Source organism: Hydra vulgaris, chromosome 09, assembly GCF_038396675.1.
Source record: "Hydra vulgaris chromosome 09, alternate assembly HydraT2T_AEP".
Taxonomy (NCBI): domain Eukaryota; kingdom Metazoa; phylum Cnidaria; class Hydrozoa; order Anthoathecata; family Hydridae; genus Hydra; species Hydra vulgaris.
In genome coordinates, this window is record NC_088928.1 from 39432281 (window position 1) to 39460126 (window position 27846).

At 27.3% G+C, this 27846-nt stretch overlaps 1 protein-coding gene across 1 annotated transcript; it reads left to right on the forward strand.

Annotated features, from left to right (window-relative positions):
• The first annotated feature begins 6166 nt into the window (after positions 1-6166).
• Positions 6167-27504, forward strand: LOC101240293 (uncharacterized). The gene is made up of 14 exons (XM_065805663.1): positions 6167-6351; positions 8202-8432; positions 8530-8885; positions 9587-9671; positions 9749-10027; positions 13114-13187; positions 13527-13709; positions 13870-14046; positions 14257-14409; positions 14483-14563; positions 14773-14953; positions 15973-16033; positions 16106-16169; positions 26712-27504. Exons 1-14 carry the CDS (start codon positions 6217-6219, stop codon positions 26749-26751), a joined length of 2100 nt encoding a protein of 699 aa, XP_065661735.1. The 5' UTR covers positions 6167-6216; the 3' UTR covers positions 26752-27504.
• Positions 27505-27846: the final 342 nt, after the last annotated feature.

The following is a 27846-nucleotide window of genomic DNA, read 5'->3' on the forward strand; positions in this document are numbered from 1 at the left end:
AACAATGCCACCTTAGATGTGAGAATATCTGGAAGATCGTTAATGTAAATTAAAAAGAGTATTGGGCCAAGGATTGAACCTTGAGGAACCCCTGAAGTTACCGGAAGGATTCAATAATCTTAAAGATGTTACCAGATACACCCTAAGAAGAAAGCTTATGAAGAAGACCAGCATGCCAAACATTATCAAAAGCTTTAGAAATGTCAATAGTGATAGCCTTAACCTCTCCACCTCTATCTAATGCACGATAAAATCTATCAGTTATTACTGTTAGCAAATCAGCTGCAGAACAAGAAGATCAAAATCCATATTGATGATCAGAAAGTAAATTATTAGATTCAAGATAAGAGATTAAGTGTTTGTTAATTAAAGATTCAAAAACCTTGCTTATGATAGGAAGAAGACTAATGGGACGGTAGTTAGGCGAGTCACATCGCTCAAGACATAGATCGAGTAGAGAAGGTAAATGATTCGGGTTGTCTGGAAAGCGAGTTGAAAAGTTGACTATTTGAGTTAAAGATTGAGAAAAGCAAAAGGTGAGGGCCTTAATGCCAGCAGAGCCACTGACACTAGAGCCAAGCCATTCAGTGTGATGTGAATTAAAGTCACCAATAACATTGATATTGGCTGATGGATATAGAGAGAGGGCTTGGTCAATTTGATTAGAAATAACATCGAAAAGAGTGCAGTCTTCAGATGAAGGAGAGCGATATAGAACAAAGAGAAAGGCAATAGAGTGAAGTGGTGCTAAATGAAAGCACATTAAAGAATAGTCTGTGAATTCAAGCCTAGGTTCGTGACAAATGGGTGAATTGTTACAAATTTAAATGCCCAAGCCAAGCATGTGACTATTGGAGTCTTTATAAATTAAAGGAAGATAACCATCAATATTAAGATCACAAGATGAGACAGCTGAACTCAAATTAGTCTCACAAAAAGCAAGTAGGTCTGGTGAACTTTGCAAGAGATAAGACTCAACAGAAGAAAAGTTACTTCAAATACCACGAGTATTAGTAAATGATAGGTTTAGAGAACTTGGTGATGATGATGGTTTTTTGTGTTTTATAGTTTTTGTTAATTTAGTCATTTTAAATTTTTTAAAGAACTTGACTCAAAGGATAGATAGTACTCAGTAGCCGTATTCTCATCTCTCCGTTAAACTTAACAGTTAGTCAAAAATTTCTTTTAAATTACATTAATAAAAAAATTATATAAAATTATAATTTTTTAAACGTAAATGTTTTATTTTGGTATAAGTTTTATTTTAACGAATTTATATAAATTTTCATCATTTCTTTACTCAGAAATATTGTAATGAAATTTCAGACAAAAACTCCATTAAGCTTAACGGAGAGATAAGAATACGGCCGCAGTACACTATTTAGTAGTCCAAGCAATTGCCTCATTACTATTATTAAACCTTAAACTGTAATAAAAGGCTCCAAATATGGCCTCATTATTGCACACCAAAGGTATGAACAGGGACACCATCCATACGTAATATGGCACTGTTAGTACTCTGATATTTTACAGATGTTGATGGAGTCAGCCTCTCTGAGAGCTACCACTGAGTTTGGGAAACCTGACTACCAGCTGGCCTCAGAACCATAAAACTGAGTTTTAGAGTTCATTAGGAGATAATAGAATGAGTTGACTAGTCATAAAAACAGAGACACAAGCAAAACCCATGCATTGAGTCAAGAAGATCCAGCATTCAACATCCTAAACTTGGAATAATGTATTAAAAATACATCTGCGCCAGCCTAATAGATGAAAAAAGGGTGCGAGGCTGGTCAACAAATAGAATCTGTTTACCTTTAAAGTCTTTGTCTAGGAGGCCTTCTACAAGACAGTATCCGAATGCGCTTAACATCTGCCCAAGATGACTATTTTTATCGAGACACTGGGTTATATGTTACCCGTACCAGGATAACCTGACCTGACATTAATGATCTTCCTGACAATCTTACATCTAAAGTGGTTTTATTTGCTTACGACTCAACTTTATATGCCTGTCTTTAAACAAAGATTTCACCTTTTGATCACTAAGAACAGGCAGTGGATCTTAAGTCTGATCTCTCTTCTGTAACTACTTAGGGCTTGCAGTGGCTTGTAAATAACTCCAGCAATACTCAGTTATTTACTGCAAGCAATTGTTGCAATATTGTCAACATTCCTATATTGATTAAAGGCAACCCTCTCACTGAGTCTTTTAATTTATGTCCTCTTTGATTATCATTCAATACTGACTTCTCATTGAAACTATGTGTACAATCCATCTCAAAGTTAGCATCTGCTAAGGTTGCTTCTCTTTATCCTACTTGCCACATCTCTTTATCCACTTCTCTTTATCCTACATGTTGCATCTCTTTATCTTTTCTACAATCACATTCAGAGTTACTGCTCAAATAAACTGTCATCTCTTAATCCATCAACCAAAACTCATTCTGGTTTAACATGTCATTCAGCAAAGCTATGTCCTTTTATGTATCTGTCCCTTTGCCATTAACATTTTGTGAAGCTCTAATAATGCCTCAAGTAAATTTAAACAGGCTTAAATAGTTATAGAGCAATTGCATTTTCTCCTGCTTTTTCTAGAATATTTGAAGGTAGATTATTAATGAAAATTTAATTTTCAATTAGGTTTCCAGCAAAATCACTTCAAAATGTCTTGTACATACTATTTAAGAAAGATATTTTTATTATATTTTTCTAGAGGAATCCATGTGTTCACATACTTTATCAATTTTAGTAAAGCTTTTAATAGTGGTAATTTCTGAATTAACTGGTCAAAGTATAACTTCTTAGCTATACTTTTATCAATTAATTTAGAAAGTTAGAAGTGCTTTCTGTTCACTATCTAAATGATGTTTTTCGACTAATTATTGAAAAAGTGAGTTTTCACAAGTTTTTTACAATTATTTTGCTAATATTTTATTTTTATTTTTTTGTAGTTTACAAAAACAAAGATTGTTGCATTAAAGTCTTAGTTCTATATAGGATTTATATATCATATTTAGGTTTACATAATATATTTTGGATATTTTATATGTTATAATTAAATATTTAATGAATTGTACTCTATATTTATATATTATATTTATTTGTACAGATTACAGTCCCAGATCAGATTTTAATTTTATATCTTATAAATTCCATCTGATAAATGTGTGGAGTTTTGATGGTTAATGTTTTTGATGCTACAAAAATGTTGTTTTTTGTGATTTAGTTTAACTTTTTGTTATATTATACTTTTTGAACAATTTTATTAATAATTTGTCATGTATTTTTCTATACAAATCAATTTTTATCTTTTAAAGATTATTTTTTAATAAAAAAATAGTCTGAAATTTTAAATTACAAAATGAGAAAAAAAAGAAAACATGAGTTAGAAAGAAAAAAAAAAGCAGCAATCACTGTTCAACAAGACATAGATTGTGTATTAGGTGCAGAAGGCATCTTTAAATGCGGAAAATTGCAAAAAAAGTTTTATTTTCTTGTTTAATCTTAGGAATCATTATATAAAAAATGGCAGAATGTAGGAAAAGTTGGTAGAAAGGTGGTGTTTCTCCTCCAATATTAGAGTTAGTGTTAAACAGCTTTGCTGCATTTCTATGAATTAAAAGGTGTAGATGACTGGCCCTAACTAGGAAATGGTTGTAATAGCTAAATTAAACCTTAACTCAGGATATTGGCAATTACCCATGGATTTGGAAAGTCAGTTAAACTGTATGTTTACTACACCTTATGGTTACTTTTGCCAAAAAGTAACCATAAGGTGTAGTAATAAAAACAGATGGAAGTTTATTAAATGGGCTTAGTCTAGTTGTTTGTTGTGATAAGATATACCAATTGATTATACTTTTAATTTTTTGACAACTCAGAAAAAAATTGTTCAATGAAATGGAAATGCTAGCTATAACATGTTGGTGGACAAGTATGTCAAAGTATTTGCATAGATTACCAAGTTTTATATTGGAAACAGATCACTAACTCTTAATTCCTATATTAAATTATTATTCACTTATTGATATGTCACCAAGAATTCAATGAGTAAAAATGAAATTGTTAAGATTTTTATTTACTGCAGAGCATTTTACTGTTAAGTTAATTAAGGATGATTAACATTCTATTCTTTTTCTTACTAATAATACAATATTGATATCAATATTTTTACCATAACACTTCTTTGATTTTATTTTATAGCTATTAAATCGCTATTATTATTAGTACTGCAATTATTATTATTAAATCATTGTTACATTACTTTTATTATTAGTAGTATAATTATTGTTGCTATTATTTTTATTATTATTTTAAAATAATTGTTTAACACCATTGTAGGTAATTATGCCTCATCAGTTTATATCTGTTTGTAAATGTTCCTCATTATTGTTTATATATATCTATATCTATCTATATCTATCTATATATATATATATATATATATATATATATATATATATATATATATATATATATATAATATATATATATATATATATATATATATATATATATATATATATATATATATATATATATATATATATATTATATATATATATGCAATTATTAAAAGTGAAAATATATTTATTTATTTATTGATGGTGATAGTTGACTGGGGTCGAGGTTGATAAACCATAGTTAAGACCGGGGCCATGGCTACCTAAACCTTGACATATCCTATAAATGAAATAAATATAATATATAATATATGTAATATATATGCTAAAGTTGTTGTTTAGCCGGGTCGAAGCCCAGGTTGTAAAAACCCCATGTTTGGCCAGGGCCCCGGTCACTTCCTATCGTGCACCTGTATCTCAACCTACATATGATGATGACATTGCAAAAAATGATCTTAACATATATGTTATTTAAACAATAAGAGGCTGTCTATAGAGAGAAAGTTAAAAGAAATTAGCCAGAAAACTGAGAAGTATATTCCAACACGACCATGGCAAAAGGTTAGAACTGATTTGTTCCAGTGGGCAAAGAACTTTTAACTGTTATTAATAATTATAGCTTGTGACCTGAGGTTTTTCTGCTTTTAAATACCAATTTAGTAAATAAAAAACATGCATGCAAAGTATCACTTTCTAGAGATGGTATCCCAGAGGATTTGTTTCAGATAATGGTACTCAATATACTTGAAGATTGTTTCATCAATTTTCTCAATAGTGGCAATTTAAGCACATAACATGTAGTCCACACTACCCATGATTGAATGGCTTTGCAGAAACCACTGTTACTCACTAATTCACACTGTCACTAAAATTTATGATTAAAATGTGTCATGTTAAACAAGTAAATTTTTAAAGGTATCCTAATATTACGCGGTATTCTAAATACTCCAATAAAATGTGGAAGATGTTATCTATGTAGTATAGTTGATCCCATTTTCTAGTTCTCTGGCAGAACTACTACAAAGACAACAACTGAGAGATATTTTACCTAGATTTCAAAATCAAAATAAAGAATGTAAAAGATCTAAAGAAAGTTTATTTTAAAATCTATTATGATAAAACTATTTTTGCTTTTGTACCATACCATACTTCTTCAAATAGGGAAAAAATGTGGCCATTCAATACAAAATAATTTGCGAATGGAGCCTTAAAGGTAAATTAATAAACTGCAATGCTCTTAGATCATATTAAGTCAAACTAAATCACAATGAACTTACTTCCGTCAAAATCAAATTTGTTTTAGAAGTTTGCACACTATATCTGTCCCATGCATGACTCAAGATAATGTGGAGATGCACAGGAAAAATGCCATCAGTATGTCAAATTGCCTTTGTTAAGTGATGAAAAATAAAAGAGGATCATCAAAATGTTAAAAGTATATGTTAATAAATATTTTCTTATTATCATTTTTATATATTTTATGTTAGAAAATAGCTTTAGATAATCACAAGTCACATGTATTTAAAAACAACAACAAGTTTTACTACTTGAAAGACAGAAATATATAAAATGTTAATATGGGCTAATAATTCATTCAGGAACTTTATATTTTGTATATTTAGGTATTGTATTTGGATATAGATATAAATTATATATTTTAATTGAGTTTTAGATTTATATACTTTCCTATCTGATATCTATATATTTACATACCAACATATTTGCTCATCTCTCTTTTTAATGATTAATTTGCTTATTTAGCTTTATTGTCTTCCAGGGTGAATATATATTTATAGCTCTGAAAAAAGAAATGTCAAATAGTGGTGAGACTATACCCTTAGTCAGTACAAAGGTCAAGAACTCAGCTACATTTGTATTTGTTGATATAGATCCACTGAATCCATTTAATGAAGATTACAAAGAGAGGGAAAATTTTTGGGAGCAAGTAAATTTTTGATCTTTTATTATGTCTTGTAAAAAAAAAAAGTTATGTTAACATATGTTAGCAACATAGTTATTAACAAATAACAAAGTTAAGATATGTTAATATGTTAACATATAACATAACAATTTTAACATATGTTAATGTTACTAATAAAATAGGTTGGCTAAAAAGTAATAAATATTTATTCAAAAAAAAGTTTATTTATTGTTTATTTTTGATTTTTTTAATAAACTTTAACTATAAATGCATCATCATTGTCTTTGACTTCTTGCCAATCCTTAACCAAAGAAGAAATGCGAATGATATAAAACTCTTTAGGATTTGGATCAAATAAGTGATAAAGATGTTGCCAGTAGTTCTCACTGTCACTGTCACTGCCACACCTCCTCACTGTCGAATCTTTGAATGTGTCAGGTGTTGCTTAGTGGTTGAGACAAAAAATAATCTTTTGGTGTTAAGTAGAGGCGTAATGGCATAACAGTTCCCAGTCAAGATCCAATAGTTTTTGCAGCGCCAGTTTTTCAAAATAAGGACAAGTATTGTCATAGAGGAAGTAGATTTTGTTGCGCTTAGGATGTTTAAAACAAGAGGTTTATGCCAGTGTTTGCTTGTGTGGTGGATGGTATTTAACAATATCCATTTTTTGCTATATATAGAAATATATAGCCTAATAGGCTGTTGTCTTATATACACTCTATTCATGAAAACCTCTTGAAGCTTTAGGAATTTTCTATGAATTTTATGAAAAGTTGCTCATTGCTTTTTAACAAAACTACTAAACCTAAATTAATGAAATTTTGCATTTATTTTTTTTCCTGCATATTTTTGTAAAGAAATCTAAAATTTGATGCTAAAATAAACTAAAATGTCGACAAAATCTAAAGAAGTTGGTTCTTTAATGAGAAAATATGGTTGATCCTTTAGTGAATTTAAATTTTAAAATAATCATTGAAAAGATGCTTAGTTGACATCAAATTAACTATAATAAACTTAATTTTTCTGTAATTTAGAGTGTTATGATGTAACAATAAACTGTTAAATGCCTAAAAACTACATAATATCTCTCAATTTAAAAAGTTAGAATTAAAAAATAACATATCATATAATTGTTTGGAATTTTATCCATACGCATATATAGCAAATTTGAATTTTTGGTTTGTGAGTGACCTTTATCAATAGGAAAATTGAATTATGTTTTTTTCATTACTTTTTTACAAATAAATCTTTGGTTGATAAATAATTGATTTGTTGACAAAAAAAGTTTATGAGTTCATTAATTAAACTTTAATGAGTTCCATTAAGTAAAAGCTATCAAAGAAAGTAATCAGAATGTTTCAGTTTGGTTTCTTCTAAAATCTTTGAAAATAAAATTTAAATCTTTGAAAATAAAATTTGATTACACAATTGTTTTTAATTAGTAAAAAAAAATTTCAATAACTGTTTGAAAAATGAAATAACTCAAGTGTTCATTTTGAAAATTTTGAAGCAATCGTCGCTATTTGAATATGTAAATGTAAGAAAACATTTGTTATTTAATCTTTTTTTTATTTATTATTCTTTAACTCCATTCTTGGGTTTAAAAAATGATCACCTACTTTGGATCAAGCGGATTGAACTATAAGTCTCTTATATAAAAAAATTTTAAATCCAAGTGAAAAAATTCTTCCACAAATTTTGCAGTTAAGAGTTATTTTAATTTTGATCTATAAAAACAACACGATTTTGAAACTATTTACTTTTGTATATATTTAAATTATTTGTTTATATTTATTTATAGTTAATATTAATATAATATTAATATCATACTTAAAAATTAATATTAATTTAATATTTACACTTTTACATTTTAGGTTATTGAATGCTTTGATAGAGAAAGCAAAATTAATCCTGAAGTCACTTGGATTAAAGTAGAAACTAGACTTCGTTTAGAATTATTAAAGAAGCGCTATAATGACCCAGATATTCCAGAGTCAGAAAAAAGTGATATTCTTGTTGTTTTAATGACAGCAGTTTATGAAAGATTTAAAAATTATGTAACTGAGCGCAATCAAATAGAGATGTTAGATAGTTTTGTATCACAAGTAAGTTCACTACTCAATTTTGTTATTTTTTTAAATGTGTTTTTTTTTTTAAAGTAAAATTTAAGTCTTCAATGTTGTTCTAATTTTTTTTTACAAGTTATCAGATTTTGCTGATATATTGTTGCAAGAAGATTTTGATGGTTTTTCTATCTTTCCTTTGACAAATCCAGATCCAGAAAAATATGATGCTGTCCCAAAAGCGCATAAACCTTTGTATGCTGGATTATTAAAAATTAATAATTCTAACAAATCAGAAACAACTATATTGCATCTTGCTGCAGAATATGGTTTGTGTGAAATTGCTCAAAAATATTTAATGCTGTACCCTAACTCAGTTTGTAGAAAAGATTATCCAGAAGATGGTACTCGCAGACGAATGCCTGTTGAAATTGCTTTAGATAAAAAGAATGATAAACTTAGTGCTTTGTTAATGAAATCAATGCTGAATGAGAGGTTTGGTTTCTTCCTTATTTATTTAGTACTTTTATATATGATGTAATAAAATTTAGAAATAGTGCAAGTAAAAATAGAGTGATTTTATCAAAATATATATACTTTTTATGTATTCTATTTTTATTGATTCAAAAAGTATAAATTTTTATCATCTCTTGAAAAAAAGTATTCCAGATATCAAAAATGCACTCTTGGTTTTTGGCCAGGGATACAGTTCCCAAAATTAGCTCCATTGTTTAGTGTCATTATTTTAACTTGAAATCTGAACTCTAAGAGGTTCAATAATGATTAGCAACTATAAATCTTGGATAAAACTATATTACTGTAAAAGATCTGGAACTTACTATTTGAACTATAATATATAATGATCCCAGAGACTCTGGGTTTAAGATTAATAGATTCAGTATAAATAATGTTCTGCTTCTTTCTCTCTCTTTCTCATGCTCTCTTTGAAGTTAAGAATTTCCTAAACATTTTTAGAGCTCCTCGACTACAAAGTAAACTCTGGAATATTTTTTGAAACTTCCTATTCTTTTTTTCTTTTATATTATTATGCAAAAAATATGAATTATGTTTTTGTCTTTTGAAAACTAAACTGCTAAACTGGTAATAAAGTGTTTTTATTATAATTGTTTTCATATTTATGTGAATGCAAAGGTTTCTATTTTCTATGCATTTTTTATTATAATTTTATCTAATAGAGTTCGTGACTTATTCGCTAATGAAAGTTTATCAACACCTGGACAGTACAGCTTAGGTGACCTAATAATGTCTGGTAGTATGAAGGTATTGTCATGTTGAGTGTTTAGATGAATTAAAAATCAATGAATAATTGGTTTATTTATTTTTGTTGTTTTCTTTAGGAAACTGTACTTGCAGTTTTGGATTCATGTATTAATCCAGATTTTCCTTACATCATTAGAGATGAACAGCAGAAAAAAAAAGAAGAAGAAGCCTGGTCAAAAATGCCACAATTACCACTTCGATTCAATTTCTTTTTTCGGATTTTAGATGGTGATAGTGAAGGTCGACCTGCAAAAATTTTCAAGAATGACCAAGGATTAGTAAATCCAGATTTCAAACATTTGACTAAGTCACCACTCTATATAATTGCTAATTATGCTAATTTTGCTGATAAATTAGTAAGTTGAAAATCTATATTATTACTATTTATGCAAACTTTACAGATAAATTACTTCATTACTTTATGTACTATTATGTTAACTTCACTTTATAAATAAGTATGTAGCTATTTAATTGAGTTTTTATGTCTAATGCTATTGTATAAGAAAATATCAATAACTAGTTATATTGTAATTTATTAATAATGTGTATATATATATATATATATATATATATATATATATATATATATATATATATATATATATATATATATATATATATATATATATATATATATATGTATATATATATATATATTAGGGTGCATCCAACGCCCCATACATTCAAAAATTGATCTGTCTCTATTCTTAAAACTTTCTATTGGTTCTCACAAGACACCCTGTTAAATTTTTTCAAAATTGAATGAGATTTAGAGGGGCCACCTCAAGTCTGAAACTTGCAACAAGACCCTAAACAGAAGGAAAAAAAGTTTTTCAAAAGTATGTCATGTTGGGTCTCAAAAGAAGCAAAACTTTATAAAAATTTCAAAAATAGTTATCATTTTTTTGTTAAAAATACCTTGAAAATTTTTTTTGACAAAAACATGGAAAAAAAGGTTTTTTTTAATTTTTTGTTAAAAAATAATAATTTTTATGAAATAAAATTTAGTATAATAATTCTTGTGTAAAATTTTGTTATTTTTGAAATTTTTATAAATTTTCGCTTCTTTTGAGACCCAACATGACATACTTTTGAAAAACTTTTTTTATCAATATAAATTAGTAAAAACACTTATCTAATTTTTAGTTTTTTTCGACAGCTTGTTTCTCCATCAGTAGGTTCATCAGGAAGAATGTCATCAGGAAGAGACATTCTTCCTGATGAACCTACTGATGGAGAAACAAGGGGGCATCCATAAAGTATATACACAGTTAAGGGAGAGGGTGGAACTTTCAAATGAGTATAAAATGCATTACGTTTTATGTGTTATGCATGGGATGACATCCCATGCATAATATATAAAATGTGTTATGCATAATCACATCAAATGTGTTAACACATAACACATTTGATGTGAAAGGTCTCATGCATAACAGGTTATGCATTATGCATAAGGCATAATATTTTTATACTTATGATAATTTAATTTTTTAAGTTTCACTAAATTGTTGGAAAATGTTTTTTTTTTATAGAAAAATTAACAAAACAATGTAGAAATGTTGTTACGTGCAAGTATAAAAACTAATATATTTAGTAGTAAAATATACATGTAGAAACGTACCTTCAAATTTTACTTCTGGTTACATAAATTATTAATTTTTTTTTTGACAATTGGTACAGTTCTTTTTTTTTTCTTTCTATAAGTAATAAATAAATAAAATTATTTGATATTGTTTTATTTCTTATTGTTATATTTATGTTTTTGCAAGTAACAAATATTTTTCAATTAATATAAGGTCACCGAGTAATCAACTAAAAAATTTAAATAATGCAAAAAGAAAAATTCTAAAATAAGAAGAAGAAAAATAATAACTCTGGGAAAAAAGTTTTTTTTACTAGCAATTTTTTGTGATCAGCACAGATTTATTTAGGTTAGTAAGTATAATTTATTAAAACGGTTTCAAATATTTTATTAAAGCAATTTTTTGTACGTTTTATGCTGAGTTATAACATAAGTTTCCAGGAGAAAAAAGGGGGAAATAAAAGTCTTAAAGATAACGAGCAAAATTTCCAATTTAAAAACAGAGTTTTGTTATTGAGTTTTTGTTATTAATAGATACCTATACTCGTTTTTTTTAATAATTAGTTCACAAATATTGTTGTTGTCTAAAAATTAAGTAATATTTGAGACAAGATAAAACTCAGATAAAGATATCCTTTTTTTTTTACAAATTAAAAATTTATATAATTTTTATAATATTATAACTTTTCACAATTTAATAATATATAAATAATTTAAAAAGAAAATCTCAGAAGTTGTCTAATTAGAGTTATTTTTACGTTATTATTTTCATTATTGGAAAGTCTGAATAATACAGATACCTTTAGCAAATTAAAATATTGATTAAAACAATTCTTTTATTAAAAACAATCAAACTAAAATCCTTCAAACCTGGTGTTATAAAGAAAAGACTTTTTTCATAATTTTTGTAATATAAATTCAGACAGAAGGTATACTTTATTATTTTTTAAGTATTTCAATTTATAAAAATGACTTTTTTGAATGAAATATACTAAATATGTTTTATTTAATTGTTATTCCAACTTTAATTGTTTATTTAATACATACAAAATACAGAATATTTGCATAACATAATCAAGAATAATGTATTCAGATTAAAATCAAATCTTTATATTAAACAAAAAATTTTTATTTTTTTTTTTTTTTTTTTTTTTTTTTTTTATAATTCACCTCCCCAAGGCCGAGAAGGCCACTACAGATGAAGAGGCTACTTGTGGTTATAACCCTCTCTCAACTCTTTAACTCCGAAACACGAACCTTGACGAACAAGGCCGTTGCGCGGAGAAACAAGTTGAGCGCGGTACTATCAGGGACGTGGCGGGAATCGTACTCGGAACCTCTCGCTCATGAAGCAAGCGCTCTACCACTATACCACTACCGCATTATTTTCATCTACCGATTTATTTTCATCTATGAAAAAATTCAATTTGAAAAAAAAATTAGCTGATGCTAAATTGCTTAATGCCAATCTTTAATGCCAATGCAAATTATTTTGTTTTCTTTTCGGAAAGAGGATGTCGCTTACCTAGCTCTTATTTACGTTAGCAAATTACTTATGCAATATCAATTATTTGTCATAAAGAAGTATTATCTAAAAAAATTTTGTTATTTGCTCATTTAAATAAGAGCTAGGTGAGTGACCCTCCATGCCTTAAGGTGAGTGACCCTCCCGAAAAGAAAACAAAATAATTAGCATTGGCATTAAGTAATTTAGCATCGACTATTTTTTTTTTGAAACTATGCCAAGTAACATATCTAAACTTTGTGCAAAAACAACAAAGTTTAGATATGTTAGCCAAAAATCCCTAGTTTTTTATAATTTCAATTACAATTAATTCTGAAATAATTTTTTTCTATTAGGACCCTATTAGGCATCCATTGGTTCGACAGTTAGTTAGACAGAAATGGAACAACTATGGAAGTACCTCTATAATGTATGTTTGTTTTGTTAAGCCAGTATTTGTGTATTTTAAGTATTTCAAAATTTAAACGAAAAATTCAAAATGGATTTATATTGTGATATCCCAAAGATCACAGTATCCCAAAAATCTTACCAATGATTTAGTATACCAGTATACCAATGATCACAGTATCTTTTAGATACTGTGATCTTTCTGATTCTTGAAACAAACAATGAACTTGAAATATGCTGTAATTGTATTATAGATTTAAAAAAATTTTAATTATTTTGAAAACAAATTATCGTTTTTTATTCGACAAATTGTTAATAATTCATAAATAATTTATCATTTCTTTTTTTTGTTTACTTTTAGGGCAAAGTTTGCTGTATATTTGCTTTTTCTACTTTTTATGTCATTTGCATTCATTTTACACGCAAGTTCAAGAAATCCATTTGATAACATCTCTAAGCTTGATAAGTTCAGAAATGTTTCTCAAGCTATTGTTGCATTACTATCAATTGTATACTTATTCTCTGCAATTTCTGAGTTTTGCAAGTAAGAATATATACCCATTGATCAAAACATATATAAACATTCATCTCACGGATGTGTAAGTTTAAACTGTGAAAAACATTTCAAATATTTTTTTATTTGCATTTAAGCAGTTGTGGTACAACTGATATTTAAAAATTTATTAAAAGATTTTTATATTTAGAGATCCATTTGTCTACATGAAAAGTTATTACTATATGGTTCATTCTATTGGGTTGCTCCTTGTAATTGCGTTAATACCCTTGCATCTTCATACTGATCCAAATGTTACTAGAGCTGTAGGAAGTGTGGCATACTTTATTAATTTTATTTGTGTGTTTCAATACTTCTTGACATCTGAGTATGTTTTTTTCTTTCTAAGTTATTTATAACAATACTACAAAAGTATATTTATTATAGATGTGTGTTATTAAATACTTATTATAAATTTGTTCTTATAAATGTTTATTATAAATGCATGTTATTATAAATGTTTAAACCCTTATTATTTGTTATCAGTTTTCATTTAAAAATTGTTATCATATGTTTCATTTAAAAAATGTTATCATAGGTCTTACGGTATATACACAAAAACATTTGCAATGATTATCTATACAGATATCAAGAAATTTTCAGTTGTTTTTTGCGTGGTGCTTTTTTCATTTTCTGGAAGTATTTTCTTAGCCATTAGTGCTTCTACTGCATTTGATGTCAACAACACAAGGTATAAAAAAATTGAAAATTTAAATTAAATATTGTAAGCTATTGCATCCATGCAATGTCTTTTTTATTTATAGAACGTACTGGTCTGTTCTTTTAAAGGGCATACGAGCTATTTCAGAGGGAAAGGAGTTTGCAGAAGATTACAGTGGCTATCAGTAAGGAACCATAAAAAAAATTTATTTGTTAAAACATCCCAGTGAGCACAAGGCATCAAAAAAATGTAGTAATACATATTAAATCTTATTTTATGTCTTAAACATGTCTTGTGCTTTTTGGGATGATATACATATATAAGCCTAAAGTAATTATAATTTTGCTGTTAGTTTTAAACTTTTTTACTTTTGAAATTTTTTTCTTATTTTAGCATATTGCTTTTGTTTTTGATTCTGTCTAGTATGTTTGCCATTATAGTTATCATGGCAAACATACTAATTGGTCAATTAAGTTTTCGCTTTGAGATGGCACAGCAAGATGCAACAATACAACTCGACATAGATAAAGCAAAGATGATAACTCATATTGAGAGAACCTGGTTTAAAATACATGTAAATAATTTAAAATTTTTTTTCCTAATGATATATCATTATAATTAAAATGGAGTAGTGCTGCGCAGAGTTAATAAATAAAACAAAAATGTCATGTTGAAAAAGTTGTGATGTTTCATAGAAGATTTGTATCATCAGCAAAAAGTTTACAGTTTGATTTTATTGTAATAGAGATATAATAGTGGGTTTATAATAGTAGATATATAATGGCAAGCCTGAGGCACTAGTCTTTGTGGCACTCCAGTCACAACCTTTTACCATTTTTTGTTTAAAACCAATTGAATTTTAACTGTAATATATTGTGACCAACTGAATCAAACGCTTTTGATAAATGAGGAAACAAAGTATTTGTCTCCAAACCATTTTCTATTGAACTTGTGGCGAAATCTTGAATTTCATCACAATAAGTAAATAATATATTTTTATATAATTATATATTATAATCTTTTATAAAATTAATTTTTTAATTTTAAAACATCATCGAACTTTTTAACAAGAGTTACTTATGAGTCTTTAAGTTTTAATACCTACTAATTACATTTAAAGTTATCAAAAAACGATTTAACATTTAAAAGTGCATCAAAAAAAAAAAAAAAATCCTAAAAACTTAATAAAAATAGCAATTAACTATATACAGACATAAGAAAAACTAGTTGAAAATTTTTATTTAAAATTAATAAATTTTCAAAAAAAATGAGATATAAGCTTTTAGCAAATTAGTCTTGTTTTTTTTATAGTTTTGTCAGTTTTAATCTTTTTAATATTGAGAAAAATGTTCAAATCTAATGTAGTGTGCCGGACCTATTGGATATTGTCAGAAGTAAAGGTTTAATTAAAAAGAACTGATTATATACATATAAAAAAATAAGTTCCTAAAATTTTTGGTTGTTGAAATTTCTGATTGATTTAATGTCGGATTTTGTTATTAGTCTGTTTTTTAGCCAGAGCTGATAAAACATGATAAAAATTGTTTACACGTCTAAAAATTTATTGTTTAAAAGAGTGGCTTTTTTTTTTAGAACAAACGTATAAAATATTACAAAGATGGTATTTTTGTGAGTCGCATAGATATGTTTAATGGTAGGAATTTTAATTTTACATTTTCTTATAATATAATCATTAAGATTTTTTAATGCAGTTTTCTTCTCATAGATTTGTTACAAGATTGGGATTTGTTGCAATCAGAAGGAGATGATAAAACAAAATCAGTTATTCAGTATGTTTTTATATCTTTTATAAATTAATTATTAGATAAAAAGGCAATCTCACAGAAATTGACTAAAAAATGTTTTATTTGACAGAAAAAATAATTTTATTTTAAAAATAAAAAGTGAAAAATGTGTTTTGACTAAAACAGCTGTTGTTAGCATCAGATTGTTTTTTAATATTTTAAGATTTATCAAAGAAACATTTTATAGTTTTTAAAGCAAAAAAAAAATTTTAATTCCAAAGAGAGATGCTTAAATAAATTTTTTTTTCGGATTCATAACTAATGCCTAAAAGTATTTAGAACCATTTTCAAAGAAATTTGTGGATTACATTTAAAAAAAGCCAAATTTGTTCTTTTAAACCCTTCCTATGTGTATATATATATATATCATTTAAAACTAATTGAGGGTCTTTCATAAATTATGTCACTCAAACCTTTTAATCCCTTCCCCACTTGTCACAACATTGAAACTCTTTTGTAACAAGTCCCTTATAAGTCATCACAAAACTACTAACAAACTCCTTTCTCTCCACCCCCTCTCCACCCCACTCCCTCCTCTGCCTTTTCCATACAGAGCTTGACAAAATTTATGGAGGACTCCTCTATAGAAAATTTAGTTTTAATAAGTTAAACTTTTTCATGATTGCAATTTTTCAAGTTTTATTTATTTATATTTTTGTTAAAAAGCCACAAATATAACGTTTTTGGGCAGCATCAGAATTTGCCTTATAAGCTAAAAATACACCCATTTTCTAATAAATTGCTTGGTTATATCAAATAAGTTTTATTGCTGTACTTTAATAATAAAGTATAACTGGCCAAAAATGAACACAAATTTAAAATCTGTCAGCCACCTTATTTTTCTAAAAGACCATAATTCAGTGAAAAGTTATAATAAGAAATTTATATATAATATGAAATCATTTTTTCAAGCTTTTACTAATTAAGCAACATGTTTTTTTTTTTTTTGAATATTTCTGTTGATCCCTGTTGATCATCAAAACACTGAAACAAATATTAGAAAAAAAAGTTTTTTTGATTAATTTTGCATTTTTTTAGAAAAAAAAATTGAGAAAAAGAATAAAACAAATTTTTATTATTTCTTATTTATTACAAGTTTAAAATTTGGCACAAAGTTTTAAAAGGATAATTTTTAGAAAATATAAATCACTCCAAATTTATTTTTTTGTAAACCTTACATTACATATTGCTCAAAAGGCAATCAAATAAAAAAAAATCCAACTGATGGCAAATTCTTTTGATTGTAAATTGGTAAATTTGGATTAAATTAAATATTCAAGGGTTTCAATTTTTTCTTTTTTTAATTAGTAAGTTTGTAAAAAATTTTGAGCTGTATAAAATATAAATAAATCGAATAATTTTTTTTTCCGGATTTTTAGGAAATTTTATCCAATTGAAAAAACTATTTCATTTATGATTAATAAAATATCCAAGTTGATAAGTAATTAAAAGAATGTTTAATTACAAAAAGGAGCCAATGGTAACAATTAAAAAAACAACTTATTAATTTAAAAAAATTATTCTTGTGATGTTGTTGACTTTGTTAAAAGGTTCTGGAGGTTGTATTGAATTATTACTTGGCACTTTTTGGTGCAATAAATTTTTTATATATTGCTTTAAGTTAGTTTGACTAAGCCGAATCTTGCATTTTAAATTGATACTAATTACTGTTTTGACTTATTGAAACTTCGCCCAAATTTTTACAGCACTTTTTTTAACTTAACTTATTTTGCTGTTGTTGTTGTTGTTGTTGTTGTTGTTAGAGTTGCTGTTTTGCTTGTTATCAAAGTTAAGCTTATGTTGCTTAACTTTGATGACAAGCTTTTTTGCTGTCATCATCTTTCAATCTCTTGAGTATCTTAAGTTTATTGAGACACTTTCCTTCCAATCTTGGCATTTATTCATTTTTACTGCATTTTTTTTTTGTGTGTGTGCCAATTTCTGATTTAAAGCACTTGTCACAAAGCTGTGGCAAGTAATTGGGAAGATTAAATTTGCTTTCCAACTTCTTTCTAAGTTTCCTTTTAAATAGCTGGAGTTATACAATATATTAGGTTGGTTGCAGATAACTTAAGAGTTGATACTATATGATGTATGCTGATGCTTGAACTTTTCATCAATATCATCTCTTGATTCCACTAGTTGCGTTCTATCTGATATAGCCAACAATTGGTTGATCCATTGCTTGATATTCGTATTACTCCAGCTCCTGTATCTAAAGTGATTTCCTTCTTAGACTCTTCTAAAGCTTGTGGTCTGGACAACATACCTGTTATAGTCTTGCAGAAGTTTAACATGCTGATCTTATCCATAAGTTTTCTTCTGACGGTGTATCAGGTAACATCTTTAAGATTATTGAATCCTTCATTACCAATTGTAGTATTAAAGTTGTGCTCAATGGACAGCACACTTCTTCATATCCTGTCACTTCAAGAGTTCCTTAAGATTCTATCCTTGGCCCTATTCTTTTTTTTAATTTACATTAATTATCTTCCAGATATTCTCACATCTAAGGTGGCATTTTTCACTGATGATACTACCGTTTATACTTGTCTTGGTAAGAGCCAACACTCTTTGATTGCTTGGAGGGGGCATTTGAGCTTGAAGAGGATCTCGCTTCTGCTACAGCATGGGGCTCACAGTTGCTGGTGAACTTTAACTCAGATAAAACTTTTTTCAGCTAATTGTTATCGCAATAATCTAGATCTTTCTATATTTATTAATGGTAATGTACTTGATGAGTCATCTACCCTTCATCGTCTAGGATTAACTCTAACTTCCGATCTTTCTTGAAAACCGTATACCAAATCAATTGCAAAATTAGCATCTGCTAAGGTTGCATCGTTTTATCTTGCTTGCCACTTTCTTACTCCGGGTTCTATTCCTTATCTCAATAAATCTCAAATCCATATCTAGGGCGGATCTTCAAATAATGTCCTTTTTCTTTTATGCTAAGTACAAAAATGCATTGTAAACTAAAAATTCTTATTTGTCCAGTTTTTTTTCTCGAACATCAGTTCTTTGGAATTTGTTTCCTTTATCTTTTGTTCCTGATTCCAATAATTTGCAATATTTTAAGTCCTCTGTCAATCATTATCTTGCTCTATAAACTTCATTTTTTCTCTTCCAGTCACTTCTAACTTTAATAGTGGTTACTTGCAGCCTTGTTGGAAGTGAAGGTGTTGAAGGAAAAAAAAAAGGATGTTGTTAGAGTAGATTCAGAAGGCATTAGTTAAAATTTAGTATAATATAAGCTTTGACTATAGTGGTCATGGTACATCCTTTCAGAGGGTCATGTTGCATATACAGCATTGTCTAGACCACTTAAATCTTTGTACAGACTTTTTTTTAAATTGAAAATAGTGTATGACGTAAGAGAATTATCAGCAGCATTAATGCAATTTTCAACATTATAATTCATTTTTTAATTGTTGAAAGCCAACTTTAATGGTAACTCATTACCAGATCTTCAAACTATGTGTTGCCTAGATCACCAGAGCCAATGTCATTAAAATTTTACAAAAGATGCAAAGAGTTTTTGTTAAAACCTGCTTAGTTGAATTTTGTTTGCAGTGAAAAGCCTAACAAATATTATTATAATCTCAACTTGGTGTGCCATTGGAATACAGATGAGATTGACCTTGATGTTGCAAATAGTTGTTAACTAGTTTGGTGACATCATTGAAAGTTCTACCAAAGCCCATATAGGGTAATATGATGAGCATATATACCAAAGTTGATTCAAATTGTTGTGGCATTCCTGTGCTTGAGGTAATTGTTTTTGTCTATACTGTGGACTTGCCTGTAAAGAGGTTGCTACAGATATGTTCAATGACTCATCAGATTTGTTGAGTGGAAATTTGCTGGTTTGTGCTTTGGTCACTGCTACAGCTACTTGTTTTTTGGTGTATGGTTTTTATTTTTATTTTGCCTGCAAGTTTTTTTGAGACATATAATAAAATAGATTGTTGATTATAAATTTAAAATTTATTTCAAATAGTTCAACATTTTAGATAATTCAACAACTATAATAATTCAACTAATTAAGCACAAAGTACAAAAACTCTCATATTTTTATCCTTTTATTTCATTCTGTCCTGTTTTACTTTTTTTAATTATTTTTTATTTTATTTTTTTAATTTAATTTTTTTTTTTATCATAAAAAAGTTATACTATGTTTAAAAAATTATATTTAAAATCATTGGATTTATATTAGTTGCATCATGGCCTACTATAATTACACGGCCGGTTATCTTGCTTTTCGGAGCGAAAAATTAGAAGGGTAACTTTTCAAAACAAAAATATATCGTATAGAATGTTTGGCCACACTTACAGCAATTAAAATTATGATTTTTACAGGGGTTTTATTTACGGAAGTGTGTATACAAAATAAAATTTGTCTGAGAAATATGATAAATGTATCATAAATTAGACACTTTCCTTTGCCTGATGATGATGTTTCTAAAAAACTACGCTAAAATAAAATAAAATTATATTGTACTTTATTCATCAATAAAAAATTGTAATAACTTTATTAAATAATAAAATATTAAAATTTGTAATGACTCTATTAACATAAATATGTACCTCAAAAGAAATATATTTCTCAAAAATAACATCATAGTAATATTAATGAGATATAAGACGATAAACAAAAACCTAATAATAAAGGAAGTATATACAATTGAAATAATCAATTTAACATTGATTAGTTCACCTAATTCAGCTTCAATTTTTTTCTCTGTCTGCTTTTAAAATCCTTTACTCTGTTCTTTCTAATTTTATCAGAAAATTGTTTTTGTTCATTGTTAAAATAAATATTTGTAACAACGCCATTTATAAATTTTACACCAATAACTTGATATTCATCGCATTAAAATGAAGTAGCACAATCGTTTAATCTAAGTACTCACTCTGCAACATGTCGATCACAAAGAGTTGAGTCTCTTATAAGAAAAATGGCAGTATCTAATATTGCAAATGCTTTTGAAACATAATGTGTAAAATCAATAGCTGGTAAAATCAATCCTCCACGAGAAAGTTTTTCAAAATATTGGCATTGTACCTCGCCAGATTCAGCTAATAGAAAAGTTTTGCAAACACCACATTTGATCTTTTTATTAAACTTTTTAACCACATAACCAGAAATAACTGTAGCAACTTCAAAGCTCTCTGAATCTAAATTGCATTCTTCAATATCTGGTAAAATTTCTTGCAATTTATCATAAATAATTTCATTAAAGATATATTACAACTCTCTTTTCTTACATCTTCCTCCCAGATATTGACTGACTCTTTAAGTAAAGTTTTCACTGCTAAAATGCGCTCAGATGTCTCAAGTTCACGCAAATCAATTAAAAATCTGCCACCACTCATTTGACGATATTTTGAAAATCTTAACTCTAATGGATCAGTTAGCAAGCGTGATATTAAAAAATAATCATATCCTTCTTGAATTAAATCATCAATAAGTGAAGCTGTGCATCTTAAAGTGGTCGTAAGAGCTTCTGATGTTTGTTTACTTAATGTAAACTTTTGAGAGTTTGAAACTTGAGATAATTGCCATTCTTCAATCCATTCAGCTAAATTGCGCAAAAATAAAGGTTTCATGTCACCCAAAACAGCTGCATTTCCAATATAATAATTGTTGTTGTATTTTTGCTTACTGTTACTTATTGTCCACCATATATTTATCAACTTTAAAAAGCTTGAGGCATCAGTCCGATCTAGAAAATAACTTTTAATAGCTGCAGAAGTTGTAGGATCAAATATTGCAAGAGCAAGTGGTACACTTTGTTTATTATCGCCTGGATGAAGTGATTTATAAGATAATTTGAAACCTTTTTTTAAATTCGACTGAAGTAATTGGTCTTTATCGTATACATCATGAAGTAACTTCCATGATTTTTCACCAGCATGTACATCAATAACATCATGAAACTGGTCAAAATAAAAAGCAGGGAATATAAAACGTTTGGAATTTAGTAAATAGTTTCGTATGTTTTTAAGAAGATGGACAGCGTCAAAAAATAAATATATTACACTGTCTTTTTTTGTAGGATGAGTAATACTACTAACATGGTTGGTATTACTATATTTTTGCATCAAATGTGAAAAAGCAGAAACATTAGTAGAATGATTATCAGAAACTACACCACGTACGTGAAAACCATTTTCTTGTAGAGATGCACTCATCAACATGGTCAGCTAGCCATTTAACCTCAATTTTTACTTCTGGTATAGCTCTTATAACAAAATTAAACTTTTTTTTTAAAGAAACAATCATGAAGGTCATTACGCCTTTATATAAAATTCCTTCATTATCTACACCTATCATTCTACCACCTTGATATTGCGCTTCTTTCTGCAAATATATTTCATCCATCAACAGCACTACATCTTTGTCAATTTTATTTTGGTTTAGTAAACATTTTACAGATTTCAACGGTTCTACCCCACCTTTATTAATTTTTTTCAAAAGGCTAAATGATGGTAGAGGAAACTGTTCTAATAAGATTTTATAGGCCTGCGCTGATGTATATCGCAGAATAAGGGAATATCGTAAAAGATTTGATGAAAACTTTGGCCAATCAACTGGTTTTTTGTATTTTATTTCATTGAGCTCAGTCATTAAATCATTTGATAAACTATTTTCTTCTAGATAATTTTTTATATATGCTGGAAAATTCTTCAGTACACTTTTTTTCTTTATTACACAGCCAATATTTCGAAACCATGGAGGCAATGGAAGATAAGATGATTTATAGAACAAGGAAACATGCATAAATTCATCAACTACAATTGTTTCTGTAACTTCTGAAATACCTAAGTGTTGATTAACTTCTAAATTAAAAAATATGTATTTGTCATTATATATTTTGAGCTGATACCCTTCTAGGTTAACATTATTTAAATCATTTAAACAGTGAATTTCATATTTCTCTATAAATAAATTGGATTCATCCTGATTATTTGATGGATGACAGACAGACGGTGGCTTTCTACCTTTTGATGTAGTTGGATATACTGATAATGGTATTTTTTCAGGTAAGCAATAAATAGTTGGAACGGGATTTAAACCCCAAATTAATGTAACTCTTTTGCCAATTTTTAAATACTTTTCTTCAAAATGTTTAGCACAAATAGCCGAATTTTTACTAGGCTTCCATAACTTTTGATTGATAAATACTACCCACTGATTTAATAAGTTAGGATTATTTTCTGGAAATCCAAAAAGTGGATGCTTTTCAGGAATAAAATTAATTCAATTCTCTCTCTTTATATCCAGTTTTACAGTAAATTACAGCACATGTGTTAACCATATTAAGAATATTTGAATAAACTGTTTTAAAATACGTTTATGTAGGTCAAAAAGTTACCCTTCTAATTTTTCGCTCCAAAAAGCAAGATATCCGGCCGTGTAATTATAGTAGGCCATGGTTGCATCAACATAAGAAATAAAGTCATAAGTTCCACTTTTTTTAAATTGCACTTTTAAAATTATTAATCAAAAATTTAAAATAAGCAGCACGAAGAAAGAAAGAAAAAAAAAAATCAACAAAATTTTTTTTTCTTTCTAAAAAGTATTAACTTCTATACATTTTCTGAAAAGCATTAATTCTAAAAACAATTAAATTTTAGGTTTTTTTTCTAACCTTGTAAGTTATTATCTGCTTATCAAATGTTACAAAATAAAAATAAAAAAATTGCTTTGTTTTGATGCTTGTACAACTAAAAAGTTGTTAGACAAAAAATAGTTTTAAATGATAAAAATTTTGAGTTTTCTTCTAATGTTTTGAAAAGTTCAGACCTTGTGGTAAAGGGTTAAATCCATTTTCGGAAAAACTTCATGGTTCTATCAAAAAGTAAGAGTTTATCATTTGAGATTTATTTTATTGAAGTGTTTGTGAATAATTATTAAAAATTTAAGTAATCGCTGTGAACTAGAAAGCCCTTCATGTTTGGTGGACATTTCATCAAACACAGTGAGCTTTTATGATAAACCTTATGAAAGAACTTTTATGAAAACCATGTTTGATGGAGTGTTACTCCATCAAACATGGTGGGCTTTTTTTACTAGGTTTTTTTTTGATGATAGTGCATTGTTTTCATTTAGTAACATGATTTAAAAAAGTTAAAATCGATTTCATTTGCTAAGACAATAAAATTTTTAAATCTATTTTCAGTAAATGCAAATCAATAAGTAAAATTTAGTTTGCGCTCCGACTCTCTGATCAAACTAAAATTTTAAGTCACATAAAAAAAGTTGTCGCGAATTTAGTAAACTAGACATTAAGTTGCACTAATTCTTGTTTCTCCATTTCAACTTGTTTTTCCGCGCAGTGGAGTTTTAATTTGTTTCTCCAGCCTTGTTCCCATGGTTCGTGGTTCAGAGTTATAGAGTTGAGAGAGGGTTATAACCACAATTAAGTAGCCTTCTTGTCTGTAGTGGCTTTTTTAGCCTTGGGGAGGTGAGTTAACAAAAAAAAAATTAATTAACTATAGCATTTAAGAGTGCTCCTCCGTTATTAAATTTTTTTTTTTTCAAATGTCTGGTATAAAATTGTATAATACTAAGTATATATTGACACAGTTTTATATGTGATTTGGCTTTTTGTTATAATGTTATGTAAAAAAACGGTTATTGTGGTCTTAAACTGAAATGTACATTTGAGTTATTTTATTTAAAATTTGAATGTTAAAATATGATCTCTTTGCATAATTATTTTTTAATTTATAGTAAACTATAATAAGTAGACTATAGAAATATTTACAAAAAAAGAGTAAAATGTGTCTGCATGACATTTAATACGTAATTTTATACATAAATGTTTGTATATTTATGGCATAGAAATTCTGAAATCTTTTATATTGATTGGGCCTACAAAAGATGTTTTTTTAATTCCTGTTTGGGTGTCACCATTCCAAAATTTACTGAACTAAAAATACTTGAATATATTTGTAGTAGTTGTTTTCTTGTTACTGGACAAGGAATTTTTTTATCAGTGTGCATAAGCTGTTGCTGTAGAATTAACTTGTCGCTGCCTGCAATTAGAAGAATATTCAAAACAAATAGCTAGTGTTGTATTTAAAAAAAGATGGAGATTGAACGAAAATGTAGTTGACAGCGCAATAAAAAAATTTTTTTTTATTGCGCTGTCAACTATTTGACAGTTTCTAAAACGTTTCTAAACGAGGATCACAAAAGAGAATTTTCACTTGTTTTACAGTTTCTTTTACTACATGAAACAGCAAGAAAATTTTTCCTAGTTTCCAAAATTAATTGCATAAGTTAGATTGTTGACCTGATAGTCTACAATACAATTTATTTAAATCAAATTTTATGAAAAAAGATAAACGGCAGATTTTTAAATGATAGAGTATTGACTTTTGTTCAAGTATTTTGATCAAAGAAGAAATAGAAATGAAATTGACAAAAAAAAGTCTTAACTTCCATATATATGCTTTAAAGTTTTACATTAAAAAACAGTATTTGTAATTTTTTTTTTAAAAAGTTAAAATAATTTTTTTCCTGGTAGTTTGCTATGAAATCAAAGAGTTTTGAAACCTCTTCTCTTTTTTTGCTTTCTTCAAATGCATTAGGGCTTCATATTTTCGTTTTAAGTTGTTTTCTTTATGGCTGCACGATTTTTCGAATAATTATTATTATTATAATAATTGTTGTTGTAATAATTATAATAATTGTAATAATTTTGTTGTCATTATTATTACTAAAAGTCCTTTAAATTGACACAACCCAAAAACATTATGAAGACTTTTTATCTGCTGTATCACAAGTTAGTATTACAAGTTAGGTTTTAGACAGTTTTTTTTTTAATCATATTTACAATAATGTGAATAAACTGCTTACATAAGGTAAACAAAACTAAGTAGAAAAATACCATAAAAAGATTTCAAAAGGACCAGGAAGATTTTTTTTCCTATTTTTACCTAAACTTTGAATTCCTAGACCTAAAATATTGAAAGCTTCTAGATATTATAGAGAGAAAAAGGAATCTGAAGAAAACTGAATCATTTTAAGGAATGAAATCTAAAAAATGGGTTTCAATACTCTTAAAGTTCTGTATATTGTTTTTTAAATTTCCTAAACATTTTATTTGCTTCAAGATCCCAAAAGTAGACAAATCGTATTTTGTAAATTGTTCTTTCGTAACCCTTGTAAAAACCCACAACACAAATCCAATGTTATTGTCTATGGTCCAACATACAAACATTAATACAACCAATAATAATAGAACCAATTTAATTAACATACAAGTCCAGATAAGATGGACGAATAATAAAGTTTGTTAACATTGTCTACATCTTATGTAGAAATAAATTAAATTTGTTGATATTATAATAGTGTAAAAGTATTACTGAGGAAATCATCACTAAACAAATCATACCTTCCAAAGTTTTTTTTAACCATTTTAAAATTATCTGTCAGGGTTTCAGTTTTTTGTTGTTGTTTTTGTTTGTTACGAAGTTAAAACCACTGGTTTAATTATGTGTTTTTTTTCTTAGAAACATGATGGAGAAACGAATATTAAAAAAGAAAAATTAAATAGTTAGAAAGTTTTTCTTATTTTGTAATTTTTATATTCAAATCATTATTTCCGAGTACTTTCCTATTTAAAATTACTTCACATTTTGAAAAAGTTTTAAAAAAGATTTTTTGAAATGTTTTAGTCTATAAGTACGTACGTTTTTATTTCGACCCCCCACCCCGAATTTTGCCATACGCTTTTTTGAGTACCCTCCACCTCCCCTAAAAGTACCTACGCTTTTAACCTAACCTCTTAACATTTTATGTTATTTTTTTAAATTAGTGTCTCCTTACTTTTATATTTGACCCACTGCCCCCCGCTCAACCTCATATAAGCCATTTGCAGACCCCTCTTCCCCTCCGAGCGTACGTACTTTATGGATGATTCCTCAATTGTTTGTTATTTTATTTTAACGTTTTTAATTAAATTAGCTTTACAGTATTTTGTAATTATTTATTTTTTTATCCTAAAGTTTTGTATTTAGTTTTATATCAAGCTTTTCTAATATTTTAACTTGAGTTTTTATTTATTTTAAAATAACGTGTGTGTTAATTTTAATTATTTTATTCAAAGGTTTTTTACAAATTTGTAGCACTAGTTTTATTTATGTAAACTATTTATATAATTTAACTATTTATATTGGTTTTATTTACATACACTTTTTACTATATTTTTAAGGTTGTTTAGTTGTTTTGTTTTATTATTTTGTTTTTTATTACGCATTAATAGTTTGTCGGTTATTTATCGATTAGCAATACTTTTAAACCTTATCTTTTTTCTTTTTTTTTGTTGTATTTCTTTTTAAACATGCTTTTCAAATTTTTAAATTTGGTTCACACTTGATGTTTTTATTGATTTAAGTTTTTGATGCAGCCAATCATCAAGTCCTTATATCTAAACTCAAAAGTTATAAAAATAATAACTTGTCCTGGTTTAGGATTTATTTAACTTCTAAAGATGAAACAATATATGATACGAGGGTAAAAAAACGGATTATGAGACAACGATATGTGGTGTTTCTCAACGATCGATTTTTAGACCACTTATTTCTTATTTAAAAGATTTAAATTAGTTTTTTACAATTAAGTTTTGTTTGCAGATGATAACAATTT

What these genes read in the sequence shown, in the direction of transcription:
- LOC101240293 (XM_065805663.1), top strand. Translation starts at nt 6,217, where the DNA reads ATGTCAAATAGTGGTGAGACTATACCCTTAGTCAGTACAAAGGTCAAG. An exon ending in AAATCAATGCTGAATGAGAG is followed by an intron (nt 8,886 to 9,586) that starts GTTTGGTTTCTT and finishes TTTATCTAATAG; the next exon opens with AGTTCGTGACTTATTCGCTA. An exon ending in TAATGTCTGGTAGTATGAAG is followed by an intron (nt 9,672 to 9,748) that starts GTATTGTCATGT and finishes TGTTTTCTTTAG; the next exon opens with GAAACTGTACTTGCAGTTTT.